The sequence below is a fragment of the Ovis aries genome, chromosome 13, assembly GCF_016772045.2.
Source record: "Ovis aries strain OAR_USU_Benz2616 breed Rambouillet chromosome 13, ARS-UI_Ramb_v3.0, whole genome shotgun sequence".
NCBI lineage: Eukaryota > Metazoa > Chordata > Mammalia > Artiodactyla > Bovidae > Ovis > Ovis aries.
Window position 1 is genome coordinate 10,663,596 of NC_056066.1, and position 22,165 is coordinate 10,685,760.

The 22,165-nt window shown below is 39.8% G+C and overlaps 1 protein-coding gene and 1 long non-coding RNA gene across 6 annotated transcripts in view; one reads left to right on the plus strand and one right to left on the minus strand.

Annotated features, from left to right (window-relative positions):
* LOC101107122 (ankyrin repeat domain-containing protein 26-like) overlaps window positions 1–22,165 on the plus strand; it is a 78,737-nt gene that overhangs the window by 54,929 nt on the left and 1,643 nt on the right. For 3 of the 4 annotated variants that reach the window (XM_042230430.2, XM_060397169.1, XM_060397170.1), the window contains 5 exons: window positions 332–1,282; window positions 2,902–3,054; window positions 5,983–6,053; window positions 6,822–6,915; window positions 14,411–14,701. In XM_042230430.2, the coding sequence (XP_042086364.2) occupies window positions 332–1,282; window positions 2,902–3,054; window positions 5,983–6,053; window positions 6,822–6,915; window positions 14,411–14,701 (1,560 nt within the window). The remainder of the gene's footprint in view (window positions 1–331; window positions 1,283–2,901; window positions 3,055–5,982; window positions 6,054–6,821; window positions 6,916–14,410; window positions 14,702–22,165) is intronic. The other variant, XM_060397171.1, reaches the window with a different exon arrangement.
* The window catches only part of LOC121816294 (uncharacterized), an 81,243-nt gene that overhangs the window by 46,341 nt on the left and 12,737 nt on the right, over window positions 1–22,165 (minus strand). The window contains exons 2-3 of one of the 2 annotated variants that reach the window (XR_009596014.1): window positions 13,683–20,841; window positions 270–6,467 (exon numbers count right to left, since the gene is read on the minus strand). The exons of the other annotated variant lie outside the window; for it this stretch is intronic. This is a non-coding gene — a long non-coding RNA (uncharacterized LOC121816294). Of the gene's footprint in view, window positions 1–269; window positions 6,468–13,682; window positions 20,842–22,165 lie in introns of those variants that run through there. 2 annotated transcript variants of the gene reach the window in all.

The following is a 22,165-nucleotide window of genomic DNA, read 5'->3' on the forward strand; positions in this document are numbered from 1 at the left end:
TGTAGTCAGATCTATAAATCTTTTATTTTAAGCCTTCTGTGTTTGTTGTAATTCAGAGAGAAGCCTTTCCAGTTCTGAGCTTCTTGAAAAGTCCCTTGGGCTTTCTTTCTCCTTTCATGGATTCATTGTCTTCCATTAAATTTTTGAACCTTTGGGAATCTCTGCTTGTATAATAAGGTCTGAGGTTTCGAACCTTATTTTCCCTACTTGGAGATCTACTTGGTGCAGTCTTTCCATTGTAGAAACATACAGGTTAGTCTTTCATTTCAGAGGAAATGATGAAATGTCATTTTATTGAGTACTAACTAAAAGTCTCCTTTGTCTCACTTAGGTTTCTGACAGTGGTAGAAAAGCAAAACATCAGTTGCGCAAAAACCTCATGCAGGATGAAATTACCAGCCTAAGACTGGAAACAGACACAGTGAAAAATCAGAACCAGGAACAAGAAAAGAAATGTTTTGAGGATAGTGACATTGTAAAAGGAGAGAATGATTATCCTCAAAAGGCAAAAAAATTGAGCAAGGAAACGTTGACAAAGGCCATATTCCAGCATACTGGTCAGCTTAATGTTCCGATAGCTGAAAACACAATGCTAAACCCTGAGCTGGAAAATGCCAAACAAAGCAAACAAAGACTGGAAACAGAAGTGGAATCCTACCATTCTAGACTGGCTGCTGCCACACACGATCATGATCAAGGTCAGACATCACAAAGAGACCTGGAACTTGCCTCCCAGAAAGCAGAAGAGAAGAGGTTACGCTTGCAGGACCAAATGGAGTTCAATATGGCTAAGCTGGAAAGTAACAATGAGATGCTTTCCCAGCAACTTTCTAAAATGAAAAATAAATTCAATCAGCTAAACATAAAGCTGCATCAGACGAGAGATGATCTCAGAGAAAAGACTTTGATGTTAGAACGTGTCCAGAGAGACTTAGGCCAAACAGAGTGTCAAAGGGAGGATATTGAACACATGTATCAGAACGAACAAGGCAAAGTGAATGAATACCTTGGAAAGCAGGAATCCTTAGAGGAGAGATTATCTCAGCTCCAGAGTGAAAACATGTTGCTCCGACAGCAACTGGAGGATGCACAAAACAGAGCCGACAGTAAAGAGAAGATGGTCATTAGCATCCAAGACCAGTTACAGCAGATCGTGAGAAAACATGCTGAACGTGAGAAACAAGTTCTGATGCTGGAGGAAAGAAACAAGGAGTTGGTCAACAAATGGAATCATGTAGAAGAGAGAATGCATCAGTACGAAAATGAGAAAGCAGAAAGAGAAGTAAGTACCCAGAAGGAGAAACAATTCTCCGCCTTCCTGAAAGAAAATTCAAAGTGATTCTTAATTCTGGCTAAATGTTGAATCTAGCTGAATATAAAAAACACACAGGCTGTGAATCTATGGTCTCTAAACCAGCCTAAAAGCACACCTTGTATCCGGCAAATAAAAATTAGACCCGAGAGATGCTTCACTTTGAGTGGAGACATCATATCGCTTATGAAATGTTAAGAGATTCAGTTCTAAATTTTTAATATAGATGGGTATTAGTAATTTACTCTTTTACTATTCAGATACTAATTTTAATCTCTATGTAACCACATGTCAGTATCATGATGAAGCAGATAAAAGAAACTCTCAAACTTAAATTGAATATTTTGAAATTAAGCTTCAGTAACATGGATTACCTTGACAGTCAATTCCAGGTTTCCCAGATGCTATTACTTATATATCATACTTTGGCTTCAGTAGCTTGTCACACTTTTTTGTCATATTTGTTGGTATAATTTTAGTTTTATTCATGTAAATTTGAATTAACTTGGAAAACATTTCAGGCTTGAGTCATTTATTCTTATGGCCTCTCAACTCTTTAAAGAGTTGTAATTAAATTGAGAATTCATTGACAAGTCATTTAAATATACTTGTCATTAAATCATAATTTGGGACTCAAGTGGTGAACTTTAACCAAGCTCTTCTTGATTTAATCTTCCCACTGCTATTTACTTAGAACATTTTTACAAACAGTTTGCTCCTAATTCTCATTTTAAGGGTCAATTACTGTCATTTGAATACCAGTTTACCCAATAAAAATGGAGGCTGGCAGGATTCGTGAGCAGCAGGGCGGAGTGAGTCAGGGAGAGGGCTGTAGGGGCTGCGGTCTGTAGGCAGGTGGAGGCCAGGTTATCGAGGCTCCTTGAAGGCATAGGAGCAACCTCATTTTTAAAGTTTCGTTATTCTTTTATATTGGAATATAGTTGATTTACAGTTTTGCGTTAGTTTCAGATGTACAGCTAGTTGATTCAGTTATAGGTATCCATATATCTATTCTTTTTCAGATCCTTTCCCATGTAGATGCCTGCAGAATATTATGGTTAGCCAAGGGTAAAGGTGGGGAGGAGGGATAAATTAGGAGTTGGGGATTAACATAGACACATGACTGGATATAAAATAGGTAAGTAGCAAGGGAATGGCCTAATTTTTTTTGCTGAGGAAGGAATCTATTGGAAAGATCTGAGCACTGGATTGAATATGTGAAGGTCTCTGATGTTAATTGAAGGCTCTAATAAAGAAAGAGGAAAAATGTTTTCACAGTGTGGAATTTTCCACCGCTTGTCCCACCTACACACCTGTTTCATTCTGGACGTGAGGTGGTGAAGCTCTGCAGATTTATCGCGAGGGGCAGGGTGTGGACAGTGGGGCTGCCTCCTTCGTCTGAGGAACTTAATATCAGGAAGGCCGGTGGGGAGCCCTTCTGGGTCTGTAACCACATTCAGGGAGGAGGAAAAGAAGGTGAGTTGGTGTCCATGGGGATAGTTTCAAAGTACATGGTGGGAGTCCTCTATTACTAACATAACATAATAGTAAAGTGACTTGATAAACTCAGTGACAAGGCGTCTTATTAGGCAGTTGCGAAACACCTTCAACAAGAACTGTCTGACACCCTCAAAAAGCAGTCTGCGTTGGAGGCATCCCTGGACGTCGTGTCATGTCACCGTGCCAAGTTAGAAGTTGAGGCATTGGATTTAAAGAGCAGCTTACGTCAACTCACAAGTCAGGTATGTGTGAAATTGAATGTGTCGACAGTTAATGCATAGGATAAAGTGTTTTAGGATGCTCATTTTCATGGACAGCTTTCTTTTTATTTTCATTGCTAGTAATTTACTATAATTGTATTAATCTTTAAGTGTACTTGTTTCTTAAACTCTGACTTTCATTCTGCCATTTGCATATATATATATATTTTTTTTTGTATATTATATACCCTTAGGAAAGTGGAGAATTGTGCATCATTCTTCACACAGGTTGAGAGACTTTTTTTCCTATTGAACAATATTTTATTTTGTGATCCCTGTATTACCATGATGAGGCAAGCCAGATAAAATCAGAGGATAATGTTTAATGGAATGTTCCAGAAAATTATCATTTCTCATCTTCACTTTTGTGAATGGCTGTGGAGTTCTGTATATATTTATTTCCTGCATTTCAGAATAACTTGTGCAAAAATTGTATTATACAAACCAGCTGAAGTTAGGCACTGCCTTCTTTTCTTTTCATTTAGGATACATTGTAAAGCATGGAGGTACTCAGATGGAGTATAACACGTCCATCGAAAATACAGAATTAAGAACATTATCTAGATAGTGCCTTTGGATTTTTTCAAAAGCTATTGAGATATAATTCATGTATCATATAATTTACCCATTCCAAGTGTGTAGATCAGTATCTCTTAGTCTAGAGAGGTGTCACCTGTGACTACAGTCAATTTTAGAGCATTTCCATCACCACCCCCAAAGAAACCCTGCATCCCTTAGCTACCTCCTAAGGCCCCCCCATCTCCCTCAGCCCCAGGCAACCCCCAGTCTAATATCCGTCTCTGGAGACATGCCAGGTAATTTATATAAATGTAATCATGCAGTATGCTCCTGGGATTAGCTTTTCTCATTTGACGTCATGTTTTTGCGGTTCATCCATGTTATAGCACGTATCGGTTCTTCCGTTCCTGTTAACTGTCAAACAATAAACAGTACGTGGCTATATTTATCCATCCATAAGTTGATGGAGATCTGGGTTGTTTCCACTTTGCAACTATTAATAATGCTGCTGTGAACATTGGTTTATACCTTTCTGGATGGACATGTTTTTATTTCCCTGTGGTGGGATTTTACCCTGAGTTAGCCGGCTGATTTCTCCTTTTCTTGGCCTTTGCTCAGACTGTCCTTTCTGTCCTCACAGTTTCTTTTCGTCTCGGCTAGTCCTCCGTTTATTCAGACCTGGTGCCCAGTCTCGCCTCCTCCATGGAGCTTTCCTGACTGTCCAGCCCCCACGGAGCCTTTTCTCTTCAGCCCTGTTATGTAGTCTGTGAAGAACAATTTAGCCCTTAATTTTGCATTGTTGTCATTTTTTTCATGAGGGAGAATCTTATCTAGGTATACCTTGTTCTAACGGGGAATATTTATGGATATGCACAGCACTTGTCTTGCATAAATGGAAAACAATTTAGTTTAACAATTGTTAGGACACAACTAAGTACTTCATCCCACGCCAGTTATTTCTTCTTGAAGATGTTTGTATAGTAAAACTTTTATTAAAATGTATTTTAAGGAACTAAATGTAAAATTGAAAGCGCTTAGTCTAATAGAGGAGAATTGTTCAATTAAATACTCATTTCTCTCCCTGACTCTGGGAGAAAAGTGTAAATTTGCCTTCCTTCATTATGTAGGCAGAAGTGGGATTTACAGATTTCTAGCCTTTCACCAGCTGTAAAGTTCTGGGAATAGCTTCTCTGATATCCGTACTTCATAACCTTAATTTTCTCACCGGAGTACTGGCTAGACATTAACAGTTGTGGGAATGAATTGACTCAGAACGTTGATTTAGCAGTAGGGTAATATTCCCATGGCAGTGACTTCACCCTTCTTCTGACGGCCGTGTAAGGTTCTGTACCACTCTGACCAGGAGGTGCTATTTGCATGTTAACCGGTGGTCATTGTCCACTGAGTAGTACAGAGAGGAAGTAAGTTGCAAAGTACTGTAAGTGGAGAAAAGTACTAGAGTACTAGTTCGTTAGTGGAGTCAGTGAACATTTTTGAAGTCTGGACACGTGTGTTCTGGGCCTCATGCTCCCCCTTACTGCTCCTTGCAACGGTATGGAGAGTGAGCTCACTATGACTTGTGTAGAAGACCACTTCCGTTAGCATGTCGTCTGCCTGAAGTATCAAATTGTTTTGCAGATAAAATACAGCAACCGTAATAATGCCAATTACAAACAGCTCTTAGTATTTGCCACGTCCTCTTCTAAATACATTATGTGTAGTCCCCAATTTAATCTTCCCAGCATCCCACTGAGGTTGATGCTACCATTATCCCCATTTTATGGATGGAGAAACTGAGATACAGTAAGGTTAAATACTTTGCCCCAGGACTCACAGCTCAGAACTGATGGAATTGGAACACAGGCCCACGGATTCTGGCTCCCATGTAGCTACTGCCTCTCACACTAGTCTCTGAAGCATCTGGTTGTCACCAACAGCAGTGCTAGCTCTCATAATCACTGGAAGAGCCATGGTCATTCACATATGTGGATATTTAAAGTGATGGCTGATGTGGAGCTTGGAATAAAATATATATATATATATATATATATATATATATATATGTTTATCATCAGGTAATTTTCTGTCTTTTCCCATTTGGCAAGTTTAAATAAATTTGTGTATTTATTTGAGAAAATCTAATTTAAAGCATGAATGATTTTGTGTTTGAGTGCTAAAGGGGAGGTCAATAATGTACAAAGGGCAGACAGTAAATATTTTCACTTTTTGGACTGTGAGGTGTCTATTGTAACAACTCAGCTCTGCTGGATGGCAGGAAAGCAGCCATAAACCATATGCAGATTAAGGAGACAGAAACTGACATTGGCAGATTCACTAGGTTATTAGTAATTAAAAGGTTTTTTTTTTTCCTTTTTTTTTCTTTCTTTTTAGTTTCAAGAAACAAAGGATCAACATACAAAGGCCGTGAGATGTGCTGAAAAAACACAGGATCACATCCAAAAGTATGATTTAAAGCAGCACAGAAAACAAATATAAAGCAGATAAGCAGTATAATATGAGAATTAGATCAGTAATGATAATAAAAACATCATTGTGAAGCTGGGTAATATTTCAGCTTTGAGCTGTTTTGAGATGCATAATTTTCCCCCATTATTTCCATATTTTGCACATTATCCACAAGTGAAAAGTGAAAGTGTTAGTCACTGAGTCATGTCTGACTCTTTACAACTCCATGGACTATAGGCCACCAGGCTCCTCTGTCCATGGAATTCTCCAGGCAAGAATCCTGGAGTGGGTTGCCGTTTCCTTGTCCAGGGGATCTTCCTGACTTGGGGATCAAACCTGGGTCTCCTGCATTGCCGGCAGTTTCTTTACCGTCTGAGCCACCAGGGAAGCCGATTGTCCACGAAACACAACTAGAAAAACAGTACAGTTGCCAAATCACTTACTTTTCTGAATTCTAAGATCCTCTGTAATTGAACTGCAGATGTTTGTTCAGAAACAGTGTGGTATTTTAAAAATCTGTGTGTGAAGGACTGCCGTGACAGTCCAGTGGTTAAAACTCTGCCTTCCAAGGCAGAGCGTGTGGGTTTGATCCCTGGTTGGGGAGCTAAGATCCCACGTGCCTCACAGCCAAAAAACTAAAACGTAAAACAGAAGCAATATGGCAGTAGATCAATAAAGACCTTAAAAATGGTCCACATTCGACAAAAATCTTTAAACAAAAAACCCCATGTGTGAGAATCATTGTTTTAAAATCTGCATTTTAGGCTTGAAATTGAAAATGCCGAGTTACAAACTACAGTCAAAAAGCAAGCGGGCAAAATCGAACAGCTTCAGAAAAACCTGTTAAGTATAAAATCGGTAAGTCAACCTCTTAATTTCTGTCATAGTGAGGAAGAATTTTAACTTTTTTAATAGTAATATATAAGAATATTTTGGACAATGTGAAAAGTCTTATTGATTAAAAAGTTTATGGTATTTTTATTGATACTGCTTGCTACTAATAACATAATTACTCTTTATAGAAGGAATGGACTGAATTCATAAAATTAATGATTTTTGTAGTAAGATTTTAATTTAAAAGATTGTGACAATTCAGTCCAAAAGTAATATATTATATAGAAAATATTTTGTGTGTTCATTCTTCTGTCAATGAAATCAGGGGTTTTCCACTTTTTGGCTATTGTTAATAGTGCTGCCTTGAACTTTGTACATAAACATCTGTTAGAGTCTAGAAATTTGAGTAATGATTTGATTGAGAATTCTGAATTTCTCTTGTAATCCTAACCCTACTGTGAGATTTTTGAGAATGAGTCATTTTTAATATTGTAGCTTATTCTCTTCACCAGGAATGAATACTATGTCTGTATAGAACAGTGTTTCTGAAAGAATGTCTTTTTCCTTTGTTGGATTTTTTTTTTTTTAAAAAGAGCTGAGGTATGCATGGGGATTTTTCAAAAATTACTTTAGTAAGATGATATTTATCCTGGAATATCTTGAACCACTGATGAAAATTATTTTAGAGCATCTTTAGAAAGTAAAATGTAAATATAGCCACACTTTAAAAAAATTTCACTAGCATTCAGTATTTTATGTGTCAGTTCAGTTGCTCAGTCGTGTCTGACTCTGCAGCCCCATGGACTGCAGCACACCAGGCTTCCCTGTCCATCACCAACCCCCAGAGCTTGCTCAAACTCATGAACATCAAGTTGGTGATGCCATCCAACCATCTCATCCTCTGGCATCCCCTTCTCTTCCTGCCTTCAATCACTCCCAGCATCAGGGTCTTTCCCAATGAGTCAGTTCTTCACATTGGAGCTACAGCTTCAGCATCAGTCCTTCCAGTGAATATTCAGGACTGATTTCCTTTACAATTGACTGGTTTGATCTCCTTGCAGTCCAAGGGCCTCTCAAGAGTCTTCTCCAACACCACAATTCAAAAGAATGAATTCTTTGGTGCTCAGCTTTCTTGATGGTCCAAATTTCACATATATCCACGACTACTCGAAAAACCATAGCTTTGGTTAGATAGACCTTTGTCGGCAAAGTAATGTCTCTGCTTTTTAGTATGCTGTCTAGGTTGATCATAGCTTTTCTTCCAAGGAGCGAGGGTCTTTTAGTTTCATGACTACAGTCACCATCTGCAGTGATTTTGGAGCCCAAGAAAATAAAATCTGTCACTGTTACCATTGTTTTTCCACCTATATGCCATGAAGTGATGGGACTGGATGCCATGATCTTTGTTTTTTGAATGCTGAGTTTTAAGCCAGATTTTTCACTTTCCTCTTTGCCTTTCATCAAGAAGCTCTTTAGTTCCTCTTTGTTTTCTGCCATAAGGGTGGTGTCATCTGCATATCTGAGGTTATTTATATTACTCCCATATATCTTGATTCCAGCTTGTACTTTCTCCAGCCTGGCATTTCACATGATGTATTCTGCATAGAAGTTAAATAAGCAGGTGACAATATACAGCCTCAATGCACTTTTTTCCCAATTTGGAACCAGTCAGTTGTTCCATGTTTGATTCTAACTGTTGCTTCTTGAGCTACATACAGTTTTCTGAGGAAGCAGGTAAGGTGGTCTGGCATTCCCATCTCTTGAAGAATTTCCACAGTTTGTTATGATCCACACAGTCAAAGGCTTTGGCGTAGTCAATAAATCAGAAGTAGATGTTTTTCTGTAATTCTCTTGCTTTTTCTATGATTCAACAGATGGATATTGGCAATTTGATTTCTAGTTCCTCTGCTTTTCCCTAATCCAACTTGTGCATCTGGAAGTTCTCATTTCACATACTGTTGAAGCCTCACTGGGAGAATTTTGAGCATTACTTTGCTAGCATGTGAGATGAGTGCAGTTGTACAATTGGTTGAACATTCTTTGGCATTGCTTTTCTTTGAGATTGGAATGAAAACTGACTTTTCCAGTCCTGTGTCCATGGCTGAATTTTCCAGATTTGCTGGCATATTGAGTGCACCACTTTCAAAGCATCATCTATAGGATTTGAAATAACTCAACTGGGATTCTACCACCTCCACTAGCTTTATTTGTAGTGACACTTCCTAAGGCCCATTTGACTTTGCAATCCAGGATGTCTGGCTCTAGGTGAGTGATCACACCATTGTGGTTATCTGGGTTGTGAAGATCTTTTTTGTATAGTCCTTCCATGTATTCTTGCCACCTCTTCTTAATATCTTCTGCTTCCTTTAGGTCCAACCATTTCTGCCCTTTAATGTGCCCATCTTTGCATGAAATGTTCCCTTGGTATCTCTAATTTTCTTGAAGAGATCTCTAGTCTTTCCCATTCTATTGTTTCTCTTTATTTCTTTGCATTGATCACTGAGGAAGGCTTTCTTATCTCTCCTTGCTATTCTTTGAAACTCTGCATTCAGATGATTGTATCTTTTCTTTTCTCCTTTGTCTTTAGCTTCTCTTCTTTTCTTAGCTATTTGTAAGGCCTCCTCAGACAACCATCTTGCCTTTTTGCATTTCTTTTTCTTGGGGATGGTCTTGATCACTGCCTCCTGTACAATGTCACAAACCTCCGTCCACAGTTCTTCAGGCACTGTCTATCAGATCTAATCCCTTGAATCTGTTTGTCTTTTCCACTATATAATCATAAGGGATTTGATTTAGATTATACCTGAATGGTCTAGTGATTTTCTGTACTTTGTTCAATTTAAGTCTGAATTTGGCAATAAGGAGTTCATGATCTGAGCCACAGTCAGCTCCCAGTCTTTTTTTTTTTTTTTTCTGATTGTATAGAGCTTCTCCATCTTTGGCTGCAAAGAATATAATCAGTCAGACTTTGGTATTGACCACTTGGTGATGTCCATGTGTAGAGTCGTCTCTTGTGTTGTTTGGAAGAGGGTGTTTTGGTATGACCAGTGCAGACTCTTGGAGGGCACAAACCAGGAGCCAGGAGAAAGGAGCAGTGTCCCCACAAGAGACTGAGCCAGACTTGCCTGTGAGTGTCCAGGTGTCTCCTGCAGAGGGCTGGGTCGACAGTGGCTTGCTGGGGGTCAGGGGCACTGAATACAGCAGTGCATGAACAAGTCCTTTGAAAGAGGTGGCCATCACCGTCATTACCCCTACCATAGTTTGACCTCAGGCCCAGCCACAAGGAGAGAACACAGGCCCACTCATCAACAAAAACTTGGATGAAAGATTTACTGACCATGGCCCTGCCCATCAGAATAAGACCCCACAGTCAGTCTCTCCCATCAGGAAGCTTCCATAAGCCTCTATCCTTATCCCTCAGAGGGCAGACAGAATGAAAACCACAATCACAGAAGGCTAACCAAACTGATCACATGGATCACAGCCTTGACTAACTCAATGAAACGACGAGCCATGCTATGTCTGGCCACCCAAGATGAAAGGGTCGTGCTGGAGCGCTCTGACACAACGTGGTCTGCTGGAGAAGGGAATGGCAAACCACTTGAGTATTCTTGCCTTGAGAACCCCATGAACAGTATGAAAAGGCAAAAAAATAGGACCCTGAAAGATGAACTCCCTGGGTTGATTGGTGCCCAATATGCTACTGGAGATCAGTGGAGAAATAACTCCAGAAAGAATGAAAAGATGGAGCCAAAACAAAAACAACGCCCAGTTGTGGATGTGACTGGTGATGGAAGTAGAGTCCGAAGCTATAAAGAACAATACTGCATAGGAACCTGGAATGTTACGTCTATGAATCAGGGTAAATTGGAAGTGGTCAAACAGGAGATGGCAAGAGTGAACATCGACATTTTAGGAATCAGTGAACTAAAATGGACTGGAATGGGTGAATTTAACTCAGATGACCATTATATCTACTACTGTGGGCAAGAATCCCTTAGAAGAAAGGGAGTAGCCATCATAGTCAACAAAAGAGTCCGACATGCAGTTGCTATTGCTATTGCTAAGTCACTTCAGTTGTGTCCGACTCTGTGCGACCCCAGAGATGGCAGTCCACCAAGCTCCCCCGTCCCTGGGATTCTCCAGGCAAGAACACTGGAATGGGTTGCCAATTCCTTCTCCAATGCATGAAAGTGAAAGGTGAAAGTGAAGTCACTCAGTCATGTCCGACTTAGTGACCCCATGGACTGCAGCCTACCAGGCTCCTCCATCCATGGGATTTTCCAGACAAGAGTGCTGGAGTGGGATGCCAGACATGCAGTACTTGGGTGCAATTTCAAAAATGGCAGAATGATCTCTGTTTGTTTCCAAGGCAAATCATTCAATATCACAGTAATCCAAATCTATCCCCCAGCCACTAATGCTGAAGAAGCTGAAGCTGAGCGGTTCTACGATGACCTACAAGACCTTCTAGAATTAACACCAAAAAAAAGATGTCCTTTTCATTATAGGGGACTGGAATGCAAAAGTAGGAAGTCAAGAGATACCTGGAGTAACAGGCAATTTTGGCCTCAGAGTACAAAATGAAGCAGGGCAAAGGTGAACAGAGTTTTGCCAAGAGAGTGCACTGGTCATAGCCAACGCCCTCTTCCAACAACACAAGAGATGACTCTACACATGGACATTAGCAGATGGTCGATTTTATGTGTAAAATACCCTATTTTTAACAAATAAATGTTGGCAGTTTAAATTCCAGAAAGATGACAAAATGATGAAAAATTATTTTAAGTTCTTTGTAGGAAAGTCATTCATTTTGAAGTCTATCCTGCCTGGCATCAGGTTTATAAACTGTGTTGACTATAAATGCATATCACTCATGAACACATGAGAAATACTTTCTTTTATTTCTGTGCTCACACTCTGAGCTCTGTGCTGTCCTTTTCTTAAGAAATGACCTCTGTCTGTAGCTGAGTCATGTTTCCTAAGCCAGGTTCCTCTTTATCGAACTTCTAAGAAAATCCCAAAGCCCTTTTGTATGTCTTGGTCTCGGTTGGACTTCCCGGATGGCTCAGACAGTAAAGAATCTGCCTGTAATGCAGGAGACCCAGGTTCGATCCCTGGGTTGGGAAGATCCTCTGGAGAAAGTGAGAGTGAAAGTGCTCAGTTGTGTCTGACTCTTTGACACCCCAGGGACTATACAGTCATTGGAATTCTCCAGGCCAGAATACTGGAGTGGATAGCCTTTCCTTTCTCCAGGGCCTCTTTCCAATGCAGGGATTGAACCCAGGTCTTCCACATTGCAGGTGGATTCTTTACCTGCTGAGCCACAAGGGAAGCCCAAGAATACTGGAGTGGGTAGCCTATCCCTTCTCCCACAGTCCATGGGGTCACAAAGTGTCAGACATGACTGGGTAACTAAGACTTGGTCTCTGTTAGGTCAAGCAAGCAAGCAAGCGGTATTTTTGCTGCCAAGGTTCTCTTTAAAGTGTTTGGTGTCCTGTGAATTTGATTGGGGCTCATGCCATTGGAAAAGCTACCCTCAAAATTTAAGGGAAGCATCATACTTTGGGCTTCCTGTGAAGCTTTGCAGGATGATGCCTTTAAAATTCTTAGGCTCTTAAGATCCTTAAAGGAATCTGAGGCACCAGCTTGAGTCTTTCCAGGGTCTTAATGAAGGGTTTTACAGCCTACAGGTTTTACCTTTAGACCATGTTTTCCTCGACAGCACCCTAGGTTTGATCTTAGCCAAGAAGCCATTTCTGTCTTTTTGCATCATGTGACAGCTGGACAGGTGGAGATGCTGTAAAGGGGATACAGATATTGAACCCAGTGAGTCCTGGTTCCTTTATATTTAATAGTGCCTTTTTTTTTTTTGTCTCATAGCTTATCCTTCTCATTGACTTTACTTTCAGCTGCTTCATAGCAAGCATCTCCGCCTCCCATGTTTTAGTGTCATTTTCTTCTCTTGCCTAGAAGCCGTCACTGGCAGCCTCTTCAAGGGCCATCAGGCTTCTGTTTACAAAGTCATGAAGCCCTTTGGGTTTTCATTTCTTTCTCTGCATCCATTCAGGTCCCACCTATATCCAGGTTCAAAAGCATTCTCACGTGTTTTAGTTCTTTTTTAATGGCAATACCTCATTTTGGGGCATCACTGACTCAATGGACATGAGTTTGAGCAAGCTCCAGGAGTTGGTGATGGACAGGGAAGCCTGGTATGATGCAGTCCATGGGGTCACAAAGAGTCAGGTATGACTGAGTGAACTTCACTGAACCCCATTTTTAATATCAGTATGTGTGCCAGTTATTTATTGCTAACAAACTGCATTAGAGATCACCCAAAGCCTAGTGACTCAAAACAGCATTTCCTTTGTTCACAAGTCTGCGCTGGGGCAAGGCTCAGTGAGTGAGGCCAGCTCATCTCTTCTCCAGTCCTTATCAGCTGGGATGTTGTGAAGGTGGGGACCAGGCTCATTTGAAGGCTTGTTCATGCACATGCCTGGCAATTGGAGCTGGCTTTTGGATGGGTCATTAGGTGGGGGGCAGTCAGTGGGGACACTGACATGTGCTCAGCATGTGGCCCGGGCTTCGTCATAGCGTGGTGACTGATGCTAAGAGTGGCTTCCCCACAGAGCAAAGTCAGAAGCTATTTCATAGCAGTTCCCCCAGACTCTGTCCACTAGAATCAGTTACTGAGGCCAGCACATATTTAAGGGGAGGGAATTTCATGAGAAAAGTGTCAAAGAATTTGTAGACATGTTTGAAAACCACCAGCTCCACTCACCTCAACTTACCAAGTAATCATTCTGTCTAAATGAAAGTTCTTTCCAACTCTGTGTCGCTGAAATTCCAGCAAATATTTTTTGTTTGTTTTGTTTGCTATGTTCTCTTATTCTGTGGAAAGCAACAAAGGGTTACAAGAAAGAGGCATTTTTTTGTTGTTCAGAAAAATGTATGGATCATCTCACTAAATTTTTAGGAGAACAAGGATATCTTTAGCCTTGCGAATCATTTCTGTTTGGAATGCAATTCAAATTAGGAAAAACTATTTCTAGTTCAGAAAAAGGCTTATTGGATTAGAATCCATATTTACAAGATTTAGTCATTAGAGTCTTATTTTCACAATCTTCTTTAGGGAGGCATTTATTAACTCAGCCCTAGATAACTCAATACAGTATACCTCTAACTTCTTTAAAAACTATGGGACATATTGAGGGGAAGGAGCAAGAGACGTTCTACTAAGAGGTGACTTGCAGTCATTTCATGGAGGAAAGATAGAAAAGTTTTATTATAGAACAATAAAAGAGTGTAAAATCAAGTGCAAATGTTGTGTGACAAAGATGACGACAGTGAAGAATATACTTTGTGACTCTTGGTGACTTCTTTCTTGATTCTCTGAGTAATTGCTGGTCCTACATTCAACAATACAGATATCATCATATTTATTTGATCCTCCGTTTGTATGAGGCTGGGCTCAGTCCACTTCCCTCATTACCAAATGGTATTTGTTTTATTCTTGCAGATTGATGATCTTCCAGCAGAGCTGGAAACTGCACGTTCAGAATGTCTGCACATGAATGCAAAAATTCAGGTTCTTCAAGAGGAGTTATTATCAATGAAAGGAACACAAAAGAAATGTGAAAAACTAGAGAAGAATAAAAAGAAGTTGGAGCAAAAAGTAGTGACTCTCAAAAGTCATATAGAAATGAATATGATAGAATACAGTCAAGTAGAGCAGTATAAACAGGAGATTGAAGAAAGAGTGAGGCAGGATCTAATAGAGAAATTAAGAGAAATCAACATGTTTTTACAGGTTAGTTTGTTGATCTATCATGTACTTGAATTCACCTCGCTGTAAATTACATTTTGGATCTATACAGCTTATGTGTTTCCTCTGCTTCCCTTAGGACACTTTGTTTTGCAGATTTCTGGAAGGAAGGGGGCACTTGTCTCTCCCTGAAGAGAGAAATATTTCAGTTTCCATCACAGTTATCACTAAATTGATCTTTCAGAATGATTCTCACTAGAGGATCCTTTTATTTTTAAGACCAATTGGTATAAAACAAGACCATGAGGAAGGAAAAAAATACTGCGGTTTAGAATGGGTACCATCCCCTTGAATTATTCTCAAGTTGTCTTGTTCAGTTTTTAAAATTTTAAGTTGATCTTCTTATTCTTTGAATTATCAGGTTACATAAGTACTTCTATAACATTGATTCCACTTTAATTTTATAATTCACATTTAATTCATTTCACATTGACCATGATTATTTTGAAGTTTCACTTTTCTTTTTTTCACATTTAAAATTGCTCTCTGAATTACTGACTCAAAACTAAAGGGAACAAATATAATTATTCACGTTATAATCATTAACAAACGAAATATATCTTTTAAAATTTGACTTAGATACAAGCAGCATCTCAAGAAAGCTTAAAGCAGTTACAAGAGAATAATATTGCTTTGAAAATAAGTCAGATGGAACTCAGAATTAAAGAGTTGGAATTTGAACTCTCCAGGACGAAAACTTCTCAAGCAGAGTTGAAAATATATAGGAAACTCTACCTAGAAGAACTAAAAATTAGAAAGTCATTGGAAAATAAGCTAGACACGTAAGTCAAAACACAGAATCACAAAATAAATTTAGTTCATTAATTTGTCTCTAAAGCCTAATTTTTATAGAGCCAGGTTCCTGAAATTAGTAGGAAGTGAAAGCTAACTAGATAGCCACTGCTAGAGGGCACCCTAAGACAAATTAGTAATACTATATCCTTGTAAGTTTTCCTACACTATGTAAAATCATGGTTATGAACTCGGGGGAAATGAACATAGAGGTGAATGGCAGGATAATTCACAAAGTGCCTAAAAATAACATGGTGACTTGACTGAGGGCAGTGTGGAGGATGCAAAGGGCAGATCGCGGCACCTCCAGTGCCGAGTCCAGGTTTCCCTACTGCCTGAAAGCAGAGCACTCCTCGGAAGCCTTTCATAAGCCAAAACAACATAAACCAAAGCAGCAGGGACCCGAGGACACATTCTGCTAGTAGATGCATAAAATGAATGTGGTGCTCCCAGACAGGGTTCAGGGCGGTGGCGACTTGATGCTGAGACGTGGGGTGTCGCTTCCGGGGAAGGAGCTCGGTGGGGCTGGTCTCCCTGTTTGTGGAACACAAGGCCTCTTGCTGTAAAAACACGCACTGAACACCGTTTCAGCTTTTTGCCTTTTTAAATGAAACCAAAAATGCTCTTCAAAAATTTTCTTTTTATTATGAAAAATAGGTGCCTATGTAGGCCCTTCGTAGAAGTGAAGTAACATAAAATGAACTTTGGAAAAGCAGGGGATGCTTGTAATCATTCCTGGGGCTCTTTTAGCCCTTTTCAGTCTTACCCAATGACTTTCTCATCCTACCCTCGAGATTGTGGCTCTAGGTGATTCCTCAGAGCAAATGCTTAATTTTTCTGAGGTCACGAGTGAAACATTTATACAAGGGTGGTGAAAGCACATACTTGAAAGTGGCTTTGTGGGATGGTGTGTTTCTTCATCCCTGAACTGTTTCCTGGAGCAGGTGTGTCCCAGAGGCAGCAGGTGTCACTGTGAGGCCACCTCCCTTTCTCTCTGACGCCCTTTCTCTCCTCTCCCCACTGTGACTTGTTATTTGAGGAGCCCCAGATACGTGTGTGCTTCTTTAGAGCAAGGTGACAGCTATCATTGTTTACAGGAGGTCTGCTCTGTGCTTTCAGTGTCCAAACAGTGTAGTGGGACATTCCATTTACTATATGGCAACTTTAAAAATGGAAATCATTTAGGGAATCATGCTGTAAAGAGCAATATTGCATAGGAACCTGGAATCTTAGGTCCATGAATCAAGGCAAATTGGATGTGGTCAAACAGGAGATGGCAAGAGTGAATGTCAACATTCTAAGAATCAGCGAACTAAAATGGACTGGAATGGATGAATTTAACTCAGATGACCACTATATCTACTACTGTGGGCAGGAATCCCTTAGAAGAAATGGAGTAGCCATCATGGTCAACAAAAGAGTCCGAAATGCAGTACTTGGATGCAGTCTCAAAATGACAGAATGATCTCTGTTCGTTTCCAAGGCAAACCATTCAATATCACAGTAATCCAAGTCTATGTCCCAACCAGTAATGCTGAATAAGCTGAAGTTGAATGGTTCTATGAAGACCTACAAGACCTTTTAGAACTAATACCCCCAAAAGATGTCCTTTTCATTATAGGGGACTGGAATGCAAAAGTAGGAAGTCAAGAAACACCTGGAGTAACAGGCAAATTTGGCCTTGGAATACAGAATGAAGCAGGGCAAAGGCTAATAGCATTTTGCCAAGAGAACGCACTGGTCATAGCAAACACTCTCTTCCAACAACACAAGAGAAGACTCTACACATGGACGTCACCAGATGGTCAACACCAAAATCAGATTGACTATATTCTTTGCAGCCAAAGATGGAGAAGCTCTATACAGTCAGGAAAAACAAGACCGGGAGCTGACTGTGGCTCAGATCACAATCTCCTTATTGCCAAATTCAGACTTAAATTGAAGAAAGCAGGGAAAACCACCAGACCATTCAGGTATGACCTAAATCAAATCCCTTATGATTATACAGTGGAAGTGAGAAATAGATTTAAGGAACTAGATCTGATAGAGTGCCTGATGAACTATGGAATGAGGTTCGTGACATTGTACAGGAGACAGGGATCAAGACCATCTCCATGGAAAAGAAACGCAAAAAAGCAAAATGGCTGTCTGGGGAGGGCTTACAAATAGCTGTGAAAAGAAGAAAAGCAAAAAGCAAAGGAGAAAAGGAAAGATAAAAGCATCTGAATGCAGAGTTCCAAAGAATAGCAAGGAGAGATAAGAAAGCCTTCCTCAGCGATCAATGCAAAGAAATAGAGGAAAACAACAGAATGGGAAAGACTAGAGATCTCTTCAAGAAAATTAAAGATACCAAGGGAACATTTCATGCAAAGATGGGCTCGATAAAGGACAGAAATGGTATGGACCTAACAGAAGCGGAAGATATTAAGAAGAGGTGGCAAAAATACATGGAAGGACTATACAGAAAAGATCTTCACGACCAAGATAATCACGATGGTGTGATCACTCATCTACAGCCAGACATCCTGGAATGTGAAGTCAAGTGGGCCTTAGAAAGCATCACTATGAACAAAGCTAGTGGAGGTGATGGAATTCCAGTTGAGCTATTTCAAATTCTAAAAGATGATGCTGTGAAAGTGTTGCACCCAATATGCCAGCAAATTTGGAAAACTCAGCAGTGGCCACAGGACTGGGAAAGGTCAGTTTCATTCCAATCCCAAAGAAAGGCAATGCCAAAGAAAGAATGCTCAAACTACCGAACAATTGCACTCATCTCACACGCTAGTAAAGCAAGCCAGGCTTCGGCAATAGGTGAACCGTGAACTTCTGATGTTCAAGCTGGTTTTGGAAAAGGCAGACGAACCAGAGATCAAATTGCCAACATCTGCTGGATCATCAAAAAAGCAAGACAGTTCCAGAAAAACATCTATTTCTGCTTTATTGACTATGCCAAAGTATTTGACTGTGTGGATCACAATAAACTGTGGACAATTCTGAAAGAGATGGGAATACAGACCACCTGACCTGCCTCTTGAGAAATCTGTATGCAGGTCAGGAAGCAACAGTTAGAACTGGACATGGAACAACAGACTGGTTCCAAATAGGAAAAGGAGTACGTCAAGGCTGTATATTGTCACCCTGCTTATTTAACTTTTATGCAGAGTACCTCGTGAGAAACGCTGGGCTGGAAGAAGCACAAGCTGGAATCAAGATTGCCGGGAGCAATATCAATAACCTCAGATATGAAGATGACACCACCCTTATGGCAGAAAGTGAAGAGGAACTAAAAAGCCTCTTGATGAAAGTGAAAGAGGAGAGTGAAAAAGTTGGCTTAAAGCTCAACATTCAGAAAATGAAGATCACGGCATCTGGTTCGATCACTTCATGGGAAATAGATGGGGAAACAGTGGAAGCAGTGTCAGGCACTATTTTGGGGGGCTCCAAAATCACTGCAGATGGTGATTGCAGCCATGAAATTAAAGATGCTTACTCCTTGGAAGGAAAGTAATAACCAACCTAGATAGCATATTGAAAAGCAGAGACATTACTTTGCCAACAAAGGTCTGTCTAGTCAAGGCTATGGTTTTTCCTGTGGTCATGTATGGATGTGAGAGTTGGACTGTGAAGAAAGCTGAGTGCCGAAGAATTGATGCTTTTGAACTGTGGTGTTGGAGAAGACTCTTGAGAGTCCCTTGGACTGCAAGGAGATCCAATCAGTCCATTCTAAAGGAGATCAGTCCTGGGTGTTCTTTGGAAGGACTGATGCTAAAGCTGAAACTCCAATACTTTGGCCACCTCATGCGAAGAGTTGACTCATTGGAAAGACTTTGATGCTGGGAGGGATTGGGGGCAGGAGGAGAAGGGGACAACCAAGGATGAGATGGCTGGATGGCATCACTGGCTCGATGGACATGAGTCTGAGTGAATTCCGGGAGATGGTGATGGACAGGGAGGCCTGGTGCGCTGCAATTCATGGGGTCGCAAAGAGTCAGACAGGACTGAGCAGCCAAACTTAAAAAATGCAAATCATTTTGGGAATCATGAACAAAATTGGTGTTTTCCATCTTCTCCAGCACTGATGGGAGGCTGGCAGTGATGAGCACCAAACGAGGTGGAGAAACAGCAGGAAAGATCTTTACTGAGCACTCTCACCACTAGGCCAGTCCTGGAGCCACCCTGGCACTGAAAATTTCAATAATACTTCAATGTTACTTATGAATCTTTCTCCAAAAGCAAATGTAGGATTTTGTACCTCAATTCCACGCCCTTCAAATAACAGCATGGTGACTTACTTGATCAAGATTAGTTCTACAATCTTTTTTTCCTTGGGTTTAGGATTTCTGATATGATTCTTATTTTTAATTTGAACTTCTGGACTGTTTGTTTGACTTATGTGCACTAAGTAAAAGCCATAATTAACTGTGCTAATCAAGGAGAGAAAAATTTTATGATTTTTTTGTCCTAGATTTCTATTTTTGAGATACTTATTAACTTCTTAAATTTCTTGAAAAGCTGTATTTAAATTCTACTTTAGAAATGAAATCTTATACTTTCAGATATTTGACCTCCTTTGTAATTGATTTCACTTTGGCAAGTGTTCACAATCATCTCCAAGCTCTGCTGGACCCACTGCAGTTTTTCTACCCCTAAGCATAAGTGCATGACTGGCATCCAAACACTAAGCACATATGGAATTTTTTAATTTGAAGGAATCCTAGATAAATCCTTTTTATGGATTAAACAAACTTGTAACACTTGTAACAGAAGATTAATTTCTACTTTTAGGTTAACATTTTTGTCATTTTCTTACACAAGAGTGCATCTTTAATTTCTATTTTACTTAATAGCCTTGTTATTTAAACTTCTAAAAAGTATTTTCTGAGCAATTGTAGAATGTTTCTAAATTTGTAGCTAAAGCAAACATGAAAAAAATTTAAATGAAGCTCACTTTTGTCTCTATTTCAACAGCACCTGGATGATTGATGACTAAGAGAGCAATGATGCGGAGTCTTTAAGTTGCAGCTAGTTTTCATTGTGTAATCACTGTGATTAACATATCCATTTCAGTCAGAGCACACGGTTTCATGGTTTTGACGGAGTTTTCATGATGGTCATGGTGCAGATAAAAATAGCCCTTGTTAAGTGCAGTCTCAACCTGTTTGCTCATGTGGCTTCTTGCCATCATAGAAGAGCAATCTAACGTTTCTTCGACAGCACTGCAGCTACTTTGGGTCTTAGTACTTGAGAGCCGTGAAACTGGAAAACGTGCTTTAGCTGTGCAGTCATAGCAGGCCTCCAAACTTCATCCCAATCAGACACTTACTCCCGCAGGCCTAAGAGGAGGAAACCAATGTTCAATCCCCGAACCAGGGGCAGGCTGCCTACAGCAGACTCAAGTTCACGGTGCTGTGGGCACATACATCTTTTCAAAGAAGAGATTTGGAACCAAGCAAGCACTTCTTAGTCCCATGTCCCATACACACTTGTTAGGTAAATCTCCTTGCTTCTCATGAGGAAGGTAGGAGTATAAGTCCTCCCCTTGAAACTTCAGGCTGAGGAAAATGAAGTTCAACTGTAATTTCTGACCGGATTTAGATTACAGTTGAGATTACACTCATACTTTTTGTATATACCAATTAACGATGAGAGCTCGGATAGAAGTATGCTAAATAGTAAAGAGAGATCTTATTTGTGTTTTAAATTTTGTCCTAAATAACTCAAAACATGGATAATTCATTTTGCTGACTCATTTTAACAAACCAGGTTTTATCTGGAGGAAACGAACATCATTTTTAGACTAATCTCTTCAGTTTTGGCCTGCTTGACTCAACTAAAGATTTTCTTTTTCAAGTTTCCTGTCCTGTGTTTAAAAAAATATCTATGCTTTACAAATTAACTATATCGACTGCTACAAATAGGAGTTTGATATTGATTTATTTTGTTCATGCATTTAAGACATATAATTTAAAACATTTGTTAAATGCCACAAGCATTACTGAACTATGTAACAAGGTTTTACATATTCATTTTCTCTATGTTTAGTTAAAAATCTATATGTGTTTTCTTAATCTGAGGAAGTAGCTGGCATAGGACTGTAGACTCTTTTGTAGAATTGTAACTTTGACTAAATGAATGACTCTCATACCTTAAAAAAAGTTTTGTTTTTTCGAAGAAAACCACCTTTTTAAAAAACCTTCTGCACAGAACCGTATTATATAAAAGAGACAAGCATAGAGTCATTTAGCTAAAGGAGTGGCCAGAGACATCTCTGTCCCTCAACCCTTCAAGGACCCCATGGGACCTTCCCCTTCTATGGGACACAGTTCAGGAACTAACACTTGGGAGAGAATCCTTCTCGCTAAACACCTTTAGAATGAAAACTTGCTGGTACATTGTTTTCTGGTGTATAATTTTCTCACCTTTCTATGCTTTTGCTAAATGGAAAAGTTTAAGGAAAACTGCAGATGTGTTCTCCTTATTAATATTTGACTTCAAACTACTTCATTTGAACATGACCCTCACCTAGAAATCAAAATAAAGGTCTCAGAAGGAGCTGTTAAGGGAGAAGATGGTGATCTTGTGGGTCATTACCAGGATTATGGGTCATTCCCTAATTCTCTGAAATTATGTGTACTCGATAGACTGATATTTATACTT